Genomic DNA, 12,990 nt, shown 5'->3' on the forward strand with positions numbered 1-12,990 from the left:
CTCTGCTCCCGGCCTGCGGCGCCAGACTGGCCAGGATCCCTCGCAGCTCAGACGCGGAGATTCGGACGCGCTCCAACCCTTCCGCCATCTTCGCTGCTGCTGCAACAGCTGCAGCTACTCCGCCACCGCCGCGCGCAGCCAGGAAACCACGACGGACGGGCGGCGCGCGCGCTCATCCACCTCCCACCCTCTTCCCCGCCCCCTCCCGCCCTCCTCCCCAAACGACGGTGGCCGCACTGGGAGGAAAAACATTCAGTCACTTCTGTGGGGAAGACTCCAAACGTGAGCCGGGGCGTGGGAGACGGGCGCTGCGCATGCGCAGAGGCGGTGTCTGGGGAAGGTGATCTGAGGCTGGAGTTGGAGGTGCGGTGCCTTTGAGGTGAGATGTGGCCGGGAGAAGTCAGGATGGGCTGGCGGTGGCGCGGTGGCCGCTGTCGCTGCTGAGAATACTGGTGCTGGTCTGGGGCTGGGGTTGACAAAGACAGCCCACAATCCGGCTTCCTCCACTCATCTTAGGCCATGGTCTCCCACCGCAGGGCCGGACTAGTGCCCCAGGCCTTTATTTTGGGACCCTAAAGATCTTGTAAGAGTAATTATTGTTATTCCTACTCCCCCCGCCCTCACATATGAGGAAGCGAAATCCCAGAGAACCTTACTATATTACCTGGGGTGATACAATTGATGAGTACCAGATCCAAGTATTCTCCTTTATGGCAAAGTACATCCCCAAACCTCTTGACTTTTTCTTTTAAAAGTACACTGTAGTTGGCTCTTGCCGAGGGGAGGGTTTGTGTGGAAGTAAATCAGGAGGTATTATAAGTCGGTTTGTGAATTTCTGTACGATTGGATTCTTTTTTTTTATGTTTTTTAAAAATATTTTATTTATCTAGGGCAACTAGAATTTGCTGACTACCTTTTATGTGTAAAAAAAATATTTTATTTATCTTTAGAGGGGAAGGGAAGGAGAGAAGGAGAGAAATATCAATGTATGGTTGCTTCTTATGAGTCCCCTGCTGGGAACTGGCCCGCAACCCAGGCATGTGCCCTGACTGGGAATTGAACCGCGATCGTGTGGTTCACAGGCCCGCGCTCAATCCACTGAGCTACACCAGCCAGGGCTTGCTTTTTTTTTTTTTAACGATTGAATTCTTGGAAAAATTACTTGACTTCCCTGGAGCTCCGGTTGATTTTTTTCCCCATCTCTAAATCCAGAGACTGGTACTTTAACCGCTTGTTCAGTAGCTCCTGTTCAGAACTGTGATGAAACGCCATGCCCCGAGGCTGCTGCTTTCCTCCATGTGTTGCTCCTTCCAATGCTTACAGGCTATTGCACCAGGGGTGTCCAACTTGTGGCCCGGGATGGCTATGAATGTGGCCCAACACAGGATCGTAAATGTATTTAAAACCTTTTTTTTGCTTATCAGCTTTTTTGGTGTTTGTTATTTAATGTGTGGCTCAAGACAACTCTTCTAGTGTGGTCCAGAGAGGCCAAAAAGTTGGACATCCCTGCTTTTAAATAGTTATGAATTACCTGGCTGGTGTGGCTCAGTGGATTGAGCGTGGGCCTGTGAACCACATGATCCCGGTTTGATTCCCAGTCAGGGCACATGCCTGGATTGCAGGCCAGTTCCGGCAGGGGACTCGAGAGGCAGCCATACATTGATATTTCTCACCTTCTCTCCTTCCCTTCCCCTCTAAAGATAAATAAATATAAAAATATTTTAAAAAAATAATAAAAAGTTATGAATTATTCCTTAGAGTGGATCTAAAGGATTTGAATCATCTGTAAGGAAACTCATTCATTTCCTATTACGTGACAGACACTTGCCACCAGAAGGTTAAGCAGACATACAAAGTCAGTAAGATACAGTAAAAGATTCAATGGTCCAAAAGTAGAGGAGTGAAATACTACTCAGCCATAAAAAGAAGGAAATCTTTTTGCAAAAGCGTTGATGGACCTATGAGTGAAACAAGCCAGTCAGAAAAAGCCAACTACTATATGATTTCACTTATACATGGAATATAATGAATCTAGTTTATTTTATTTATTTATTCACTTATTTTAATCCTTACCTAAGGATATTTTTATTGATTTGAGAGAGAGTGAGAGAAACATCATTTAGTTGCTGCCCATACACTCCCCCACCAGAGACTGAACCTGCAACCTAGGTGTGTGCCCTAACTGAGGATCATGCCTATAACCTTTTGGTGTAAGGATGACACTCCAACCAACTGAGCCAGGGTGAATCTAGCTTATTTTTAAACCAGAAAACTAGAAACAGATTCATAGATACAGAGAAGAGATTGACAGCTGTCAGAGAGGAGGCAGGTTGGGGGCCTCTGTGGGCAGGGGATGGTGGTAAAGGGATTAAGAAAAAAAAGTCATGGACATGGATAACAATATAGTGATTACCAGAGGGAAGGAGAGGTGGGAGAGGTGGAAGAGAGTGAAGGGGATAAATGATGATGGAAGGAGACTTGACTTGGGGTGGTGAACACACACTACAATATACAGATGTGTTATAGAATTGTACACCAGAAACCTATGTAATTTTATGAACCAGTATATCCCCAATAAAAATCAAATAAAGGGGAGTGATTTAAGTGGTCAGAACAAATGACAGTCTTTAAAACATAAGAAATAAATATGAAGGAAGTTCAAAATTGGAGAGGATATTTCATCAGTTGGGTTTTTTTTTAAGATGGAAAAATAATCTGAAGAAAACTTGTGTGAATGGGTAAAACACTGTTGCCAAATTACTGCAATAGTGTCAGTGAACTGCAGGTGAGATATGCCAGAATTTAAACCAGTTCAAGAAAATTTACTAGAATTTACAATGAAAATATAATAATAGACAAAACTATTAGAGGTAAGGATAGGAGACATGGAGAATGGATCCAGAAAACTAATAACCAAATATGAACTCCAGAAGGTGATAACAGAATTGACTGTGGAGGAGCATTAATCAAAGAAATACTACAAAAAAATTCACTAACTGGATGGAAATTTTTGAATTTAAGATTTAAATTCACCCTGGTGGATTGAGTACCATCCTGTGAACCAAAAGTCGCTGGTTCGATTTCTGATCAGGGCACATGCCTGGATTGTGGGCCAGGCCCATGGTTGGGGGTATGCGAGAGGCTACAATCCATGTATCTCTCACACATCATTGTTTCTCTCCCTCTTTCCTTCCCTTCCCCTCCCCTCTTGCTAATGTTAAATAAATAAAATCTTTTTTTAAATATTTATTTATTTTTAGAGGGGGAAAGGAAGGAGAAAGAGAGGAAGAGAAACATCAATGTGTGGTTGCCTCTCATGTGTCCCCCACTGGGGACCTGGCCTGCAACCCAGGCATGTGCCTGACTGGAAATCAAACCGGCGACCCTTTGCTTCACAGGCCCGCGCTCAATCCACCGAGCTACACCAGCCAGGGCTAAATAAATAAAATCTTTTAAAAAAAGATTTAAATCCAACCCTCAGATTTAAAGAGCACATGAAATACCAGATAAAAGTAAATGAAAAGACAACCATATTTTAGACCTGTATAAAATGAAAGCTTCTGAGTTTAAAGAATTGAAATATGACCCTGGCCAAGTAGCTCATTTGGTTGGAGCATCATCCCAATACACCAAGATTGTTGGTTTGGTCCCTGGTCAGGACACAACCATTGAATGCATAAATAAGTAGAACAAAAATTTGATCTTGATCTCTCTCTCTTTCTCCCCATCCTCCCTACCTTTCTTCCTCCTTCCCTCCCCCCCCTCCAGAATTTCTCCCAGCTCCCTCTCTTCCTGTCCCTTATTCTAAGAATCAATTATTTTTAGTTCTTTAAAAAATTTTCCACTATAAAAATTGAAATATATGTTAACATGGGACAGTTTTAAAGATGTTATGTTAGTTTAACAAAATGCTAGTTGGAGAGGTATATATAAGTACATTTATAGCTGTATGTGAAACACAGAGTTTATTCTTGTATTATTATATATTTTCCATACAAACAAATGTAATCATACGTTTGCCCACCCCTGTGTGTAGAGTATAGCCCTGAGTGCAGCAAAACCTACTTATTGCATATGTAAATTTCTATATAAATTTATGAAAAGCTGTGGAAGAATACATACCGGACTTTTAAAGTGGTTATCTTTGTGGAAGAGAGTCAATTTAATGGAAGAGACTAAAAGGCCTATATATTTTTATAGTGTTTTAAATTATTCCAGTAGGGATTTGGTCACATTATGAGAGTAATCAATAAAACAACAAAGCATATTTGGATAATGGGGGAGAGAGGATTTCAGTTTCTAAAAACAAAAATTGGACAGGTCATGATTGCCCAGCATAAAGTAGTAAAATGAGTAATGAATAACCACAAATTTCAAAATTCTAAGCATTTGAAAAATTTTTTAAAACACCAATTTTAATTAACTTATGGACCAAAAAATAAACAAAACTAAGATCATGGGTTCTTTAGAAGTTAAGGGTAATGAAAATATTGTACACAAAACCTGTAGTATATTATTAAAGAAGTATTCAGGTACTTTTATTATTAATTTTAAAAGAATGAAAATTACAAGGAACATAGAAGAAAGAAATAAAATCAGAAATTAGTAAGGGAGAAAGAACAGTACTTGATAAATAAATTGAAGAGCTCATTCTTCAGGAATAAAGTAGACATTAAAATAGACACATTTCTGGCAACAACAACAAAAAAGCTGAAGAACATCCTCCCAGATGTCTCATAAGTAATTCAAATTTAGCTCATCAAATCTCTAATTTTCCTAAAATACTTGTCAGACTTATATCTCAATAAATTACCACCAAGACAAAACCCAGAAGTTCTCCTTGTCTCTCTCACTTGCCACATTCAGTCCAGTATTAGGATCTGTCTCTTCTATTTCTGTAGTGGACATTTACGGAACGTTTCACCTCCACATCCTCCTCTTTCCTCTCAAAAACTGCCCCTCACTCACAGAAATGCTTTCTTTTTCTTTTTGTTTTTCTCTTTTTTTCCTTCTTACTGCCTCCCTCTCTTTATTTGCTTCTACTTTTCCCTAAGGTGCAGAAATGTAATGAAATCATACTGTTTGGTTCACATCATCAAGGCCTTTCTCATTTTATCCTTTTTCCCTTCATCCAATTCCCACTATGTTCCTACCCCCTCCCCCACTTAAGTCATCACCCTAATATGCCTGAAAAATGTCCTTGGATACACATATATTTTTTAATAATATATAGTATGTTATGTATGTATGTGTTTTAAATGTACATTATTGATACTGTGTTATAGGAATCATTCTGTTTCTTTTTCATGTTTCTGTACATACTTCTGACTATTGCATAGTATTGTCTTAAATGACCTCACACCCTTGGCTACTGGTCCTGGGCCAAGATGGACCAATCAGAGTCCTTACCCAGAATATTTTGAACTGAAACTAAGAAAGAAAATCCCTCTTCAGTGTGGAAGCCATAAAATGTAAAACACAGGAGCTGTCAGCAGCCACGCATCCTGCCATGTGGAACTGATCTGCAATGAAAAGGAATGAAGCTGACATGCAGAAAGCAGCAGCGGTGAGAAGCAGAGTGTGCTGGAAAATCTCAAATCCCTGGTTCCAGTTGTTCCTGAAGGTCCATATCCCTGCCCTTCCCATTGTTTAATTCTTCCTTTTGTTCCATGAGCCAATAAATCTCATCACCTCCATCTTGTGCCTAAGCCAATTCAAATTGGGGTTCTATCACTTGCAGCCAAGGCCTAATTATAATCTCCAAAATGTAACTTTCTCTCTGTGTGTTTTTTTAGTTGTGGTTAATTACAAATAATATGAAATGTATTATCATAACCATTTTTAAATGGAGTCCTGTAGTATTAATACATTCACATTGTTATACAACCAAGCTCCATAATTCTTTTCATCTTGCAAAACTGAAACTGTACCCTAAAGCCATAACTTTCCTGCCCTTTCCCCAAGCCTCTGGCAACCACCGTTCTACTTTCTATGAATTTGACTGTTCTAGGTACCTCACATAAGTGCAATTATAAGTATTTGTCTTTGTGTCTTTTTTATTTCACTTAGCATAAAATCCCCAAGATTTGTCCATGTTGTAGCATGAACAATGTTCCATTTCATTAAGGCTGAATAATATTGCATTATATGTATACATCAGAATTCGTTTACCCATTCATCTGTCAATAGATACTAGGGGCCCTGCCTGGTGCGGCTCAGTGGGTTGGGTGTCATCCCACAAAGGAATGGGTTGTAGGTTTGGTCCTCAGGGCATGTGTAAGAGGCAACCATCAATGTTTCTCTCCCTGTCTTTCTCCCAACCATCTCCTCTCTCTGGAATCAATTTTTAAAAAATTAAGAGAGAGTGTTGGATTGCTTCCACTTTTGACTATTGTGAATAATGCTTCTATGAACCTAGGTGTACAAATATGTCTTTAAGATCCTCTTTGAATTCTTTTGGGTATATACCCAGAAGTGGAATTGCTGGGTCATATGGTAAACCTATGTTTAATTTTTTTATGGACTACCATGCTATTTTCCATAGTAGCTATACCATTTTACATTTCCATGAACAATGCACAAGAGCTCCAGTTTCTCTACATCCCTGCCAACACTTGTTATGTCCTGTTTGTTTTTTTAAATAATAGTCATAAGGTAGTATCTCATTGTGGTTTCAATTTGCATTTCCCTGATGATTGGTGATGTTGAGCATCTTTATTCACGTGCTTGTGGGCCATTTCTATGTATATCTTCTTTGGAAATGTCTATACAACTACACCCATTTTTTAAAAAAGATTTTATTTACTTATTTTTAGAGAGAGGGGAAGGGAGGGAGAAAGAATAAGGGAAATATCAATGTGAGAGAGAAACACGGATCGTTTGCCTCATGCACACCCCAAAACAGGGCCCTGGACCACAACCCAGGCACGTGCCCCAACCGGGAATTGAACTAAAGACCTTCCAGTTTACAGGACAATGCCCGACCCACTGAGCCACACCAGTCAAGATTCTCCCATTTTTTAAATAAGATTTGTTTTTCCAAAATGTATCTTGAGTGTTAATTTTTTTCTACCTTCACTTTCACCATCTAGGTCCATCTTGTCTTTCACGTGGACAGCTCTTAACACTACTTAGCTGAAATGACTGATACCACTCGTATCTCTTTCCTTTTCATTCACCATAACATAATGAGAGTGATTTTCTGAAAATATGAATTCCAACCTGTCACTTACCTGTTCAGAATTCTCCAATGGCATTCTATTGCTCTTAAGTAAAATACACGATCCATTTTCTCTTACAGTCTAGACCCTGCCAACCAATTTCACTCTCACCTCTTATCACATTCCCCTTGGATCACTATTTTCAGATACACTGCCCTCCTTTTAGTTCCTGGAATATGCCAAACTCTTGTCCTCCTTAGAGCCTCACACATGTTTTTCTCCTACCTGAAACACTTCTTATTTGCCTATTCATCTTATGGATCATAACTTAAATTTCGCTTCTCCATAGAGGACCTTACCTGATCTAAATAAGGCCCCATATTATAGTATCCTATTATAATGCAGTTCCCTAATATCACCTATCACTATTTGTAAATACGTGTTCATAATGGGATTACTTATTATACATCACTGCACTAGATCATAAGCTTCATGAGAGCAGAGACAAGTCTATTTGTCTAAAACTATATCCCCAGACCAAACAAACGGTATCCTACACATAGAAGGTGCTCAAAATTTCGTGAATGAATGAGTGAATACCACAGATATGATGAAGAATACTTAGAAATATTAATATGTATAATTTTATACTAATTTTAAATTAGATATTGTTTTGCCAAGAATGTTACTGAAATTAATTCAGGAGGAGGTGGCAAATCTACATTAAACCAGTAACTATGAAGTCACTGAAAAAGTTACCAGAGGGATATTTTAAATTTTTTTCTGTTTAGATTTTATTTGTTTTTAGAGAGAGGAATGGGAGGGAGAAAGAGAGGGAAAGAAACATTGATATAAGAGAGAAACATTGATCCTGACCTGCAACCCAGGTGCGTGCCCTGACCGGGAATCAGTTGGCTTCCCTTTGCCTTGTGGGAGGATCCACAGTCAACTGAGCCATACTGGTCAGGGCCACCAGAGGGGTGTGTATAAGGTAAAGACAAATGGTTTGTAGATAGCATGATTACTTGAAGAATGAACTGTAAAATTATTAGATGTAACAAGATAGTCTATTAAATACCATATTACATGATAACTATGCAAAATTATTAGCTTTTATATATATCACCAGTGAGCAATATAAAAATCAAAGGAAAGAAATACCCCCAAAGCAACAAAAATGTACCTAGGCAGAAATTTAATCATCTGTACAGGATCCAAATATACTATAAAAACTTTACTGAGAAACCTAAAACAAAAACTTTACTAAATTTTACTTTATTAAATTTACTTTCAATTTTACTACATTGAAAAACACCTATGTTTGTGGGCAGGAAGACTCTTTTAAATGTCAGTCACAGCCCCAATTCATTTGTTCATTTTATAGTGAAAATTCTGACAACCTTAACAAAGGATGTCGAATGTTCCTTTGGAAGAATTATTTGTAAGAAAAGCCAATAAATTTTCAAAAGAGTAATCAGGGAAGAACATAATACAATGAACAACTGAAAAAGGAACTAGCAGTCTCATAAATGGAACAAAATATGAAGTCCAGAATAGCCCAAACATTAATAAAAATTTAATTTTGACAAATGTAACGTTTCAAAGGAGAAAGATGATTAGTCAGTAATGGTGTGCTAAAGATTCATGAAAGAATAAGTGGCCAATAGATACACAGAAAAAATGTTCAATCACTGTTTAAAGAAAACAAAATTCTGACTACTAGACATTTCATTAAATTGACATAAAAATGGTGTTGCAAAGATGAAGGAAAACACATTCCTTGGAAACTGCTGTTGGGAGTATAAAATGGTATAATCTACAACTCTTCTGGAAGTCAATTTGGCAGTGGGGGTGGGTATCAAATATCTTATAAGTGTGCATGCCTTTTGATGCAAAATACCATTTGGTGGGATCTACCCAAAGCATGTATGGAGATACACAAAGATCTTGCAACAACACTATTATTCATTACATCATTATTTATTATAGCCAAAAAAATTAAATGTTCAACCATAGAGTTATGTAAAACTATTTTTGTTTTTGTTTTTTGTTTTTTAAAGAAGAAGTAGTAGTAAGCGATTTTAAAAGTTTTATAAAGCCCTGGCCAAGTAGCTTAGTTGTTTTAGAGCACCATCCCAATACACCAAGGTTGTGGGCTCAATCCTTGGTCAGGGCACAACAAGAATCAAGCAGTAAATAAGTGGACAACATGTCCTGGCTGGTGTGGCTCAGTGAATTGAGCACGGGCCTGCAAACCAAACAACCACGGTTTGATTCCCAGTTAGGGCACATGACTTGGGTTGCAGGACAGTTCCCAGCAGGGGACACACAAGAGGCAACCATACATTGATATTTCTCTTCCTCTCTCCTTCCTTTCCCCTCTAAAGATAAATAAAATCTTTTTTTTAAAAAGTGGACAACAAATCAATATTTCTCTCTCCCTTTCTCTGAAAGCAATAAATTGTTTAAAATTTGCGTAAATATACATATTGATAAGCAAAGATCAATATTCATAATACCATAAAAAAAGCTACCAAACCTGTCAAGTTTTGTTTGCATATATATATGAGTCTGGAAATAAACACCAGAGCTTAGATAGCAGTTGTGTTTGGGGAGGAAACATTAAATTCTATTTTTCTATTGACCATGCATTGCCTTTGTTTCTTAGTTAATAAGGGAAAACAAAGAGAAACATTATGGTTAAATGCTACAATAAAAGTACTGAAAATGGAAGCATAATAGTTACTAAAAATTATAATTTATGAAGACTTTGAAGAAATTGAGCCAAATGGAGGAGTAAACAAAATGTTATTTTTGCTTTGACTTTAACTGCCACATAAACTATGTATATTGAAAAAAGTGGAAACATAGAAAATGATCATAATTTACTATGACAGGATTGTAGGAAATTTTTCATTGTTAAATACTTTTTTTAAATAAAAATTTATAGCAAATTTTGAATGCAGTTCCTTACAATAATGAAAATATAGAGACCAGTAGCAATCAAGTAATGGATGGTATGGGTAAGAGTTGAAATTTAAGCCTTCCATACTCATCACCAATTACTTCCAATAAAGCTTCATCAGAGGGGGGGGTGGGCTGGGATGGGAGTAAAAGACAGAAAACTGTACTTGAACAACAATTAAAATAAATTTTTTCAATTATAAATAAAAGCTTCATCAGAAAAAAAACCTTATATTTACTAAGAAACTCAGCTTCAAGATAAGTTCCCTTCTATACAAAGATTCTGGAGCCCCAGTAATAGAGACAGTTCCCACATTAACACCAAAGGCCCTAGGCCTATTTTCCTATGTTAGACATATTCTTGTATTTTTAAAATATTTTTAGAACAGTTTAAATTTCATATCAAAATTGATCCAGAAGTAGAGATTTCCCATAAGCCTTCCTGCCCCACATATGCATGGCCACGCCCGTTATCAACATCTCTCACCAGAAAGGTACATTAACAAATGTACCACCTAAATGTACCATTGAACCTACATTAAAACATTATCACCTAAAGTTCATGGTTTACACTGTAGTTCACTCCTATATATTCTATGGAGCTGTTTTGCATTTTCAAAACCTTTTCAATGAACACATTGTCTTGGACTTTGCTTTTACCCTTTTTTATTCCCAGGTTTCAGAACCATGTGTGCTCAGTACTGCATCTCCTTTGCTGATGTTGAAAAAGCTCATATCAACATTCGAGATTTTATCCACCTCACACCAGTGCTAACTAGCTCCATTTTGAATCAAGTAACAGGGCGCAATCTTTTCTTCAAATGTGAACTCTTCCAGAAAACTGGATCTTTTAAGGTAAAAATCCCTTTTGATAGTGTCATGTACCTTTTCAACCCCTTTTCATATATTAAATTTATTTGATCCTCCTACTACCCAGTGAGGTAGATAGAATTCATACCTTCTTATAGCTGAAGAAAGAGTCCTAGAAGTTTTCCTTTGACCAACTTCGTTACTTAGCATCAGGTGTTGAGGAGCCACTTGTACACAATCTCAACACTGCTTATAATTGGGTGATATAGTTTACTGACTAAACTCGGACGTGAGAATGAAAGAGGGAACTTCTAGTGATTAAACAGAGACAGCAGACTCTGGACTGTTGCAAGACGGGCACATGTGACCACTGGGTAACCAACTGTAAGCACTCACTTGGTATCAACTTGCTATTCATTACCTTACTCTAAATATAAAATGTCTAAACCCAACTGAATCCTTGTGTAATCTTTTTTTAAAAAGATTCTATTTATCTTTAGAGGGGAAGGGAAGGAGAGAAGGAGAGAAACATCAATGTATGGTTGCCTCTTATGGGCCCCCCCTCTTATGGGAACTGGCCTACAACCCAGGCATGTGCCCTGACTGGGAATCGAACCGCGACCGTGTGGTTCACAGGCCTTGCTCAATCCACTGAGCTACACCGGCCAGGGCCCTTGTGTAATCTTATTACACAAACTATGTCAGTGTCTTTACTATGCAAAAAGATAGGCTTCTGTTGTTGACTCACTTACCTGGATTTTCTAACCATCAGTTGAACTTTAAGATCCTTTCAGGTAAAAATCTGAAAGCTGCATTTAGTACCGTGTCAGCACCTGTGAATAGGTAGCTTTAGGACCTCAAGAATCTACCTCCCCTCTTTCCGGTTAACTGAGAGCTTTTATACTAAAACAGAACATAAACTCTCTATTCTCTCTTGCCCTTTGCTTCTTCCATGGCTTATTGGGCATATATACAGGAGGCCTTGCCTTCTCTGTATCCACCTTGCAGGGGAAGACAGGCTGGTCAACAAATTGGCTCATGAGGAGTGTCTTAAGAGAGGCACTTTCAAAGTGCAGTGAAAGGACAGAGAATAAAACGACTTATTTTGCCTGGGAGATCAAGGAAGTTAACATGATGTTGATCCAAGTTTTACAGGATGAGTACTTTTAACCAGATCATGAAGTGGGTAAAAACACTACAGGTAGAGGTATGAGCATACTGAGAGGTACAGGGGTGTGAGCTAACCTGGTAGGAGGGAAACTAGAAGCAAATTCTGATGGCTACAACACTGAGAGGGGCAGTACATGTGCTTGAAAGGCTGCATGCAACTTGAAAAAGGCAAAGGAAAAGATAATCTTTGTTTTTAAAAGATCACTTTCATAACCTAGTGGAAATATTACATGAGAATGATCCTTAAGGCGGGATCAGTTGGTTTGGTAACTCGAGCAATGAGGCCTCACCAAGGTAGCAGTAGAGACACATGGGAGATATTTAGGAAGTAGAATGGGTTAAGATTTAGTGATGGACTGGATGTATGGTGTTAGGAAGAGAAAATCTAGTAAAGCTCCTTGGTCTTTTTAAAAGAAACTTTAATCAAATACATAAATTTCACTTTCTTCTTTTTCTAGATTCGTGGTGCCCTCAATGCAATCAGGGGTTTGATTCCTGCCACTTCAGAAAAGCCCAAAGCTGTTGTTACTCACAGCAGTGGGAATCACGGCCAGGCTCTTGCCTATGCTGCCAAATTGGAAGGTACTTGATTTCTCAGGGTACTGGGTAGGATCATTAGAAGTGGAAAGGTACCCTTACTTTCAGTGAAATTGATGATAGCTGTGGGAAGTGAATGAGTATATATCTGATTACAAGCTACTGAACAGAAACTTCTATCCTAAATTCTCCTGACTTATACTAACTGAATGTGTTTCTCCATCTCAGGAATTCCCGCTTATATTGTGGTGCCTCAGACAGCTCCCAATTGTAAAAAACTGGGAATACAAGCCTATGGAGCCTCTATAGTGTTCAGTGAACAGAGTGATGAGGTGAGGAAGAGAGCAAT

General features: G+C 38.5%; 2 protein-coding genes across 9 annotated transcripts in view; one reads left to right on the top strand and one right to left on the bottom strand.

Moving 5' to 3' along the window:
- Positions 1-189, bottom strand: part of SMG6 (SMG6 nonsense mediated mRNA decay factor) — a 235,905-nt gene extending 235,716 nt beyond the window's left edge. The window contains exon 1 of the mRNA XM_037070398.1: positions 1-189. Within this exon, the coding sequence (XP_036926293.1) occupies positions 1-88 (88 nt within the window). The 5' untranslated portion in view covers positions 89-189.
- The window catches only part of SRR (serine racemase), a 16,728-nt gene continuing 3,925 nt past the window's right edge, over positions 188-12,990 (top strand). The window contains exons 1-5 of one of the 8 annotated variants that reach the window (XM_037070408.1): positions 188-379; positions 5,340-5,566; positions 10,801-10,979; positions 12,563-12,686; positions 12,870-12,973. In XM_037070408.1, the coding sequence (XP_036926303.1) occupies positions 10,812-10,979; positions 12,563-12,686; positions 12,870-12,973 (396 nt within the window). In that variant the 5' untranslated portion in view covers positions 188-379; positions 5,340-5,566; positions 10,801-10,811. Of the gene's footprint in view, positions 380-2,533; positions 2,786-5,339; positions 5,567-8,908; positions 8,970-8,990; positions 9,012-10,800; positions 10,980-12,562; positions 12,687-12,869; positions 12,974-12,990 lie in introns of those variants that run through there. The other 7 variants (XM_037070410.1, XM_037070412.1, XM_037070409.1 and 4 more) reach the window with 7 other exon arrangements.

Source organism: Sturnira hondurensis, unplaced genomic scaffold, assembly GCF_014824575.4.
Source record: "Sturnira hondurensis isolate 20B ecotype Veracruz unplaced genomic scaffold, ASM1482457v3 Scaffold0018728, whole genome shotgun sequence".
NCBI classification, from domain to species: domain Eukaryota; kingdom Metazoa; phylum Chordata; class Mammalia; order Chiroptera; family Phyllostomidae; genus Sturnira; species Sturnira hondurensis.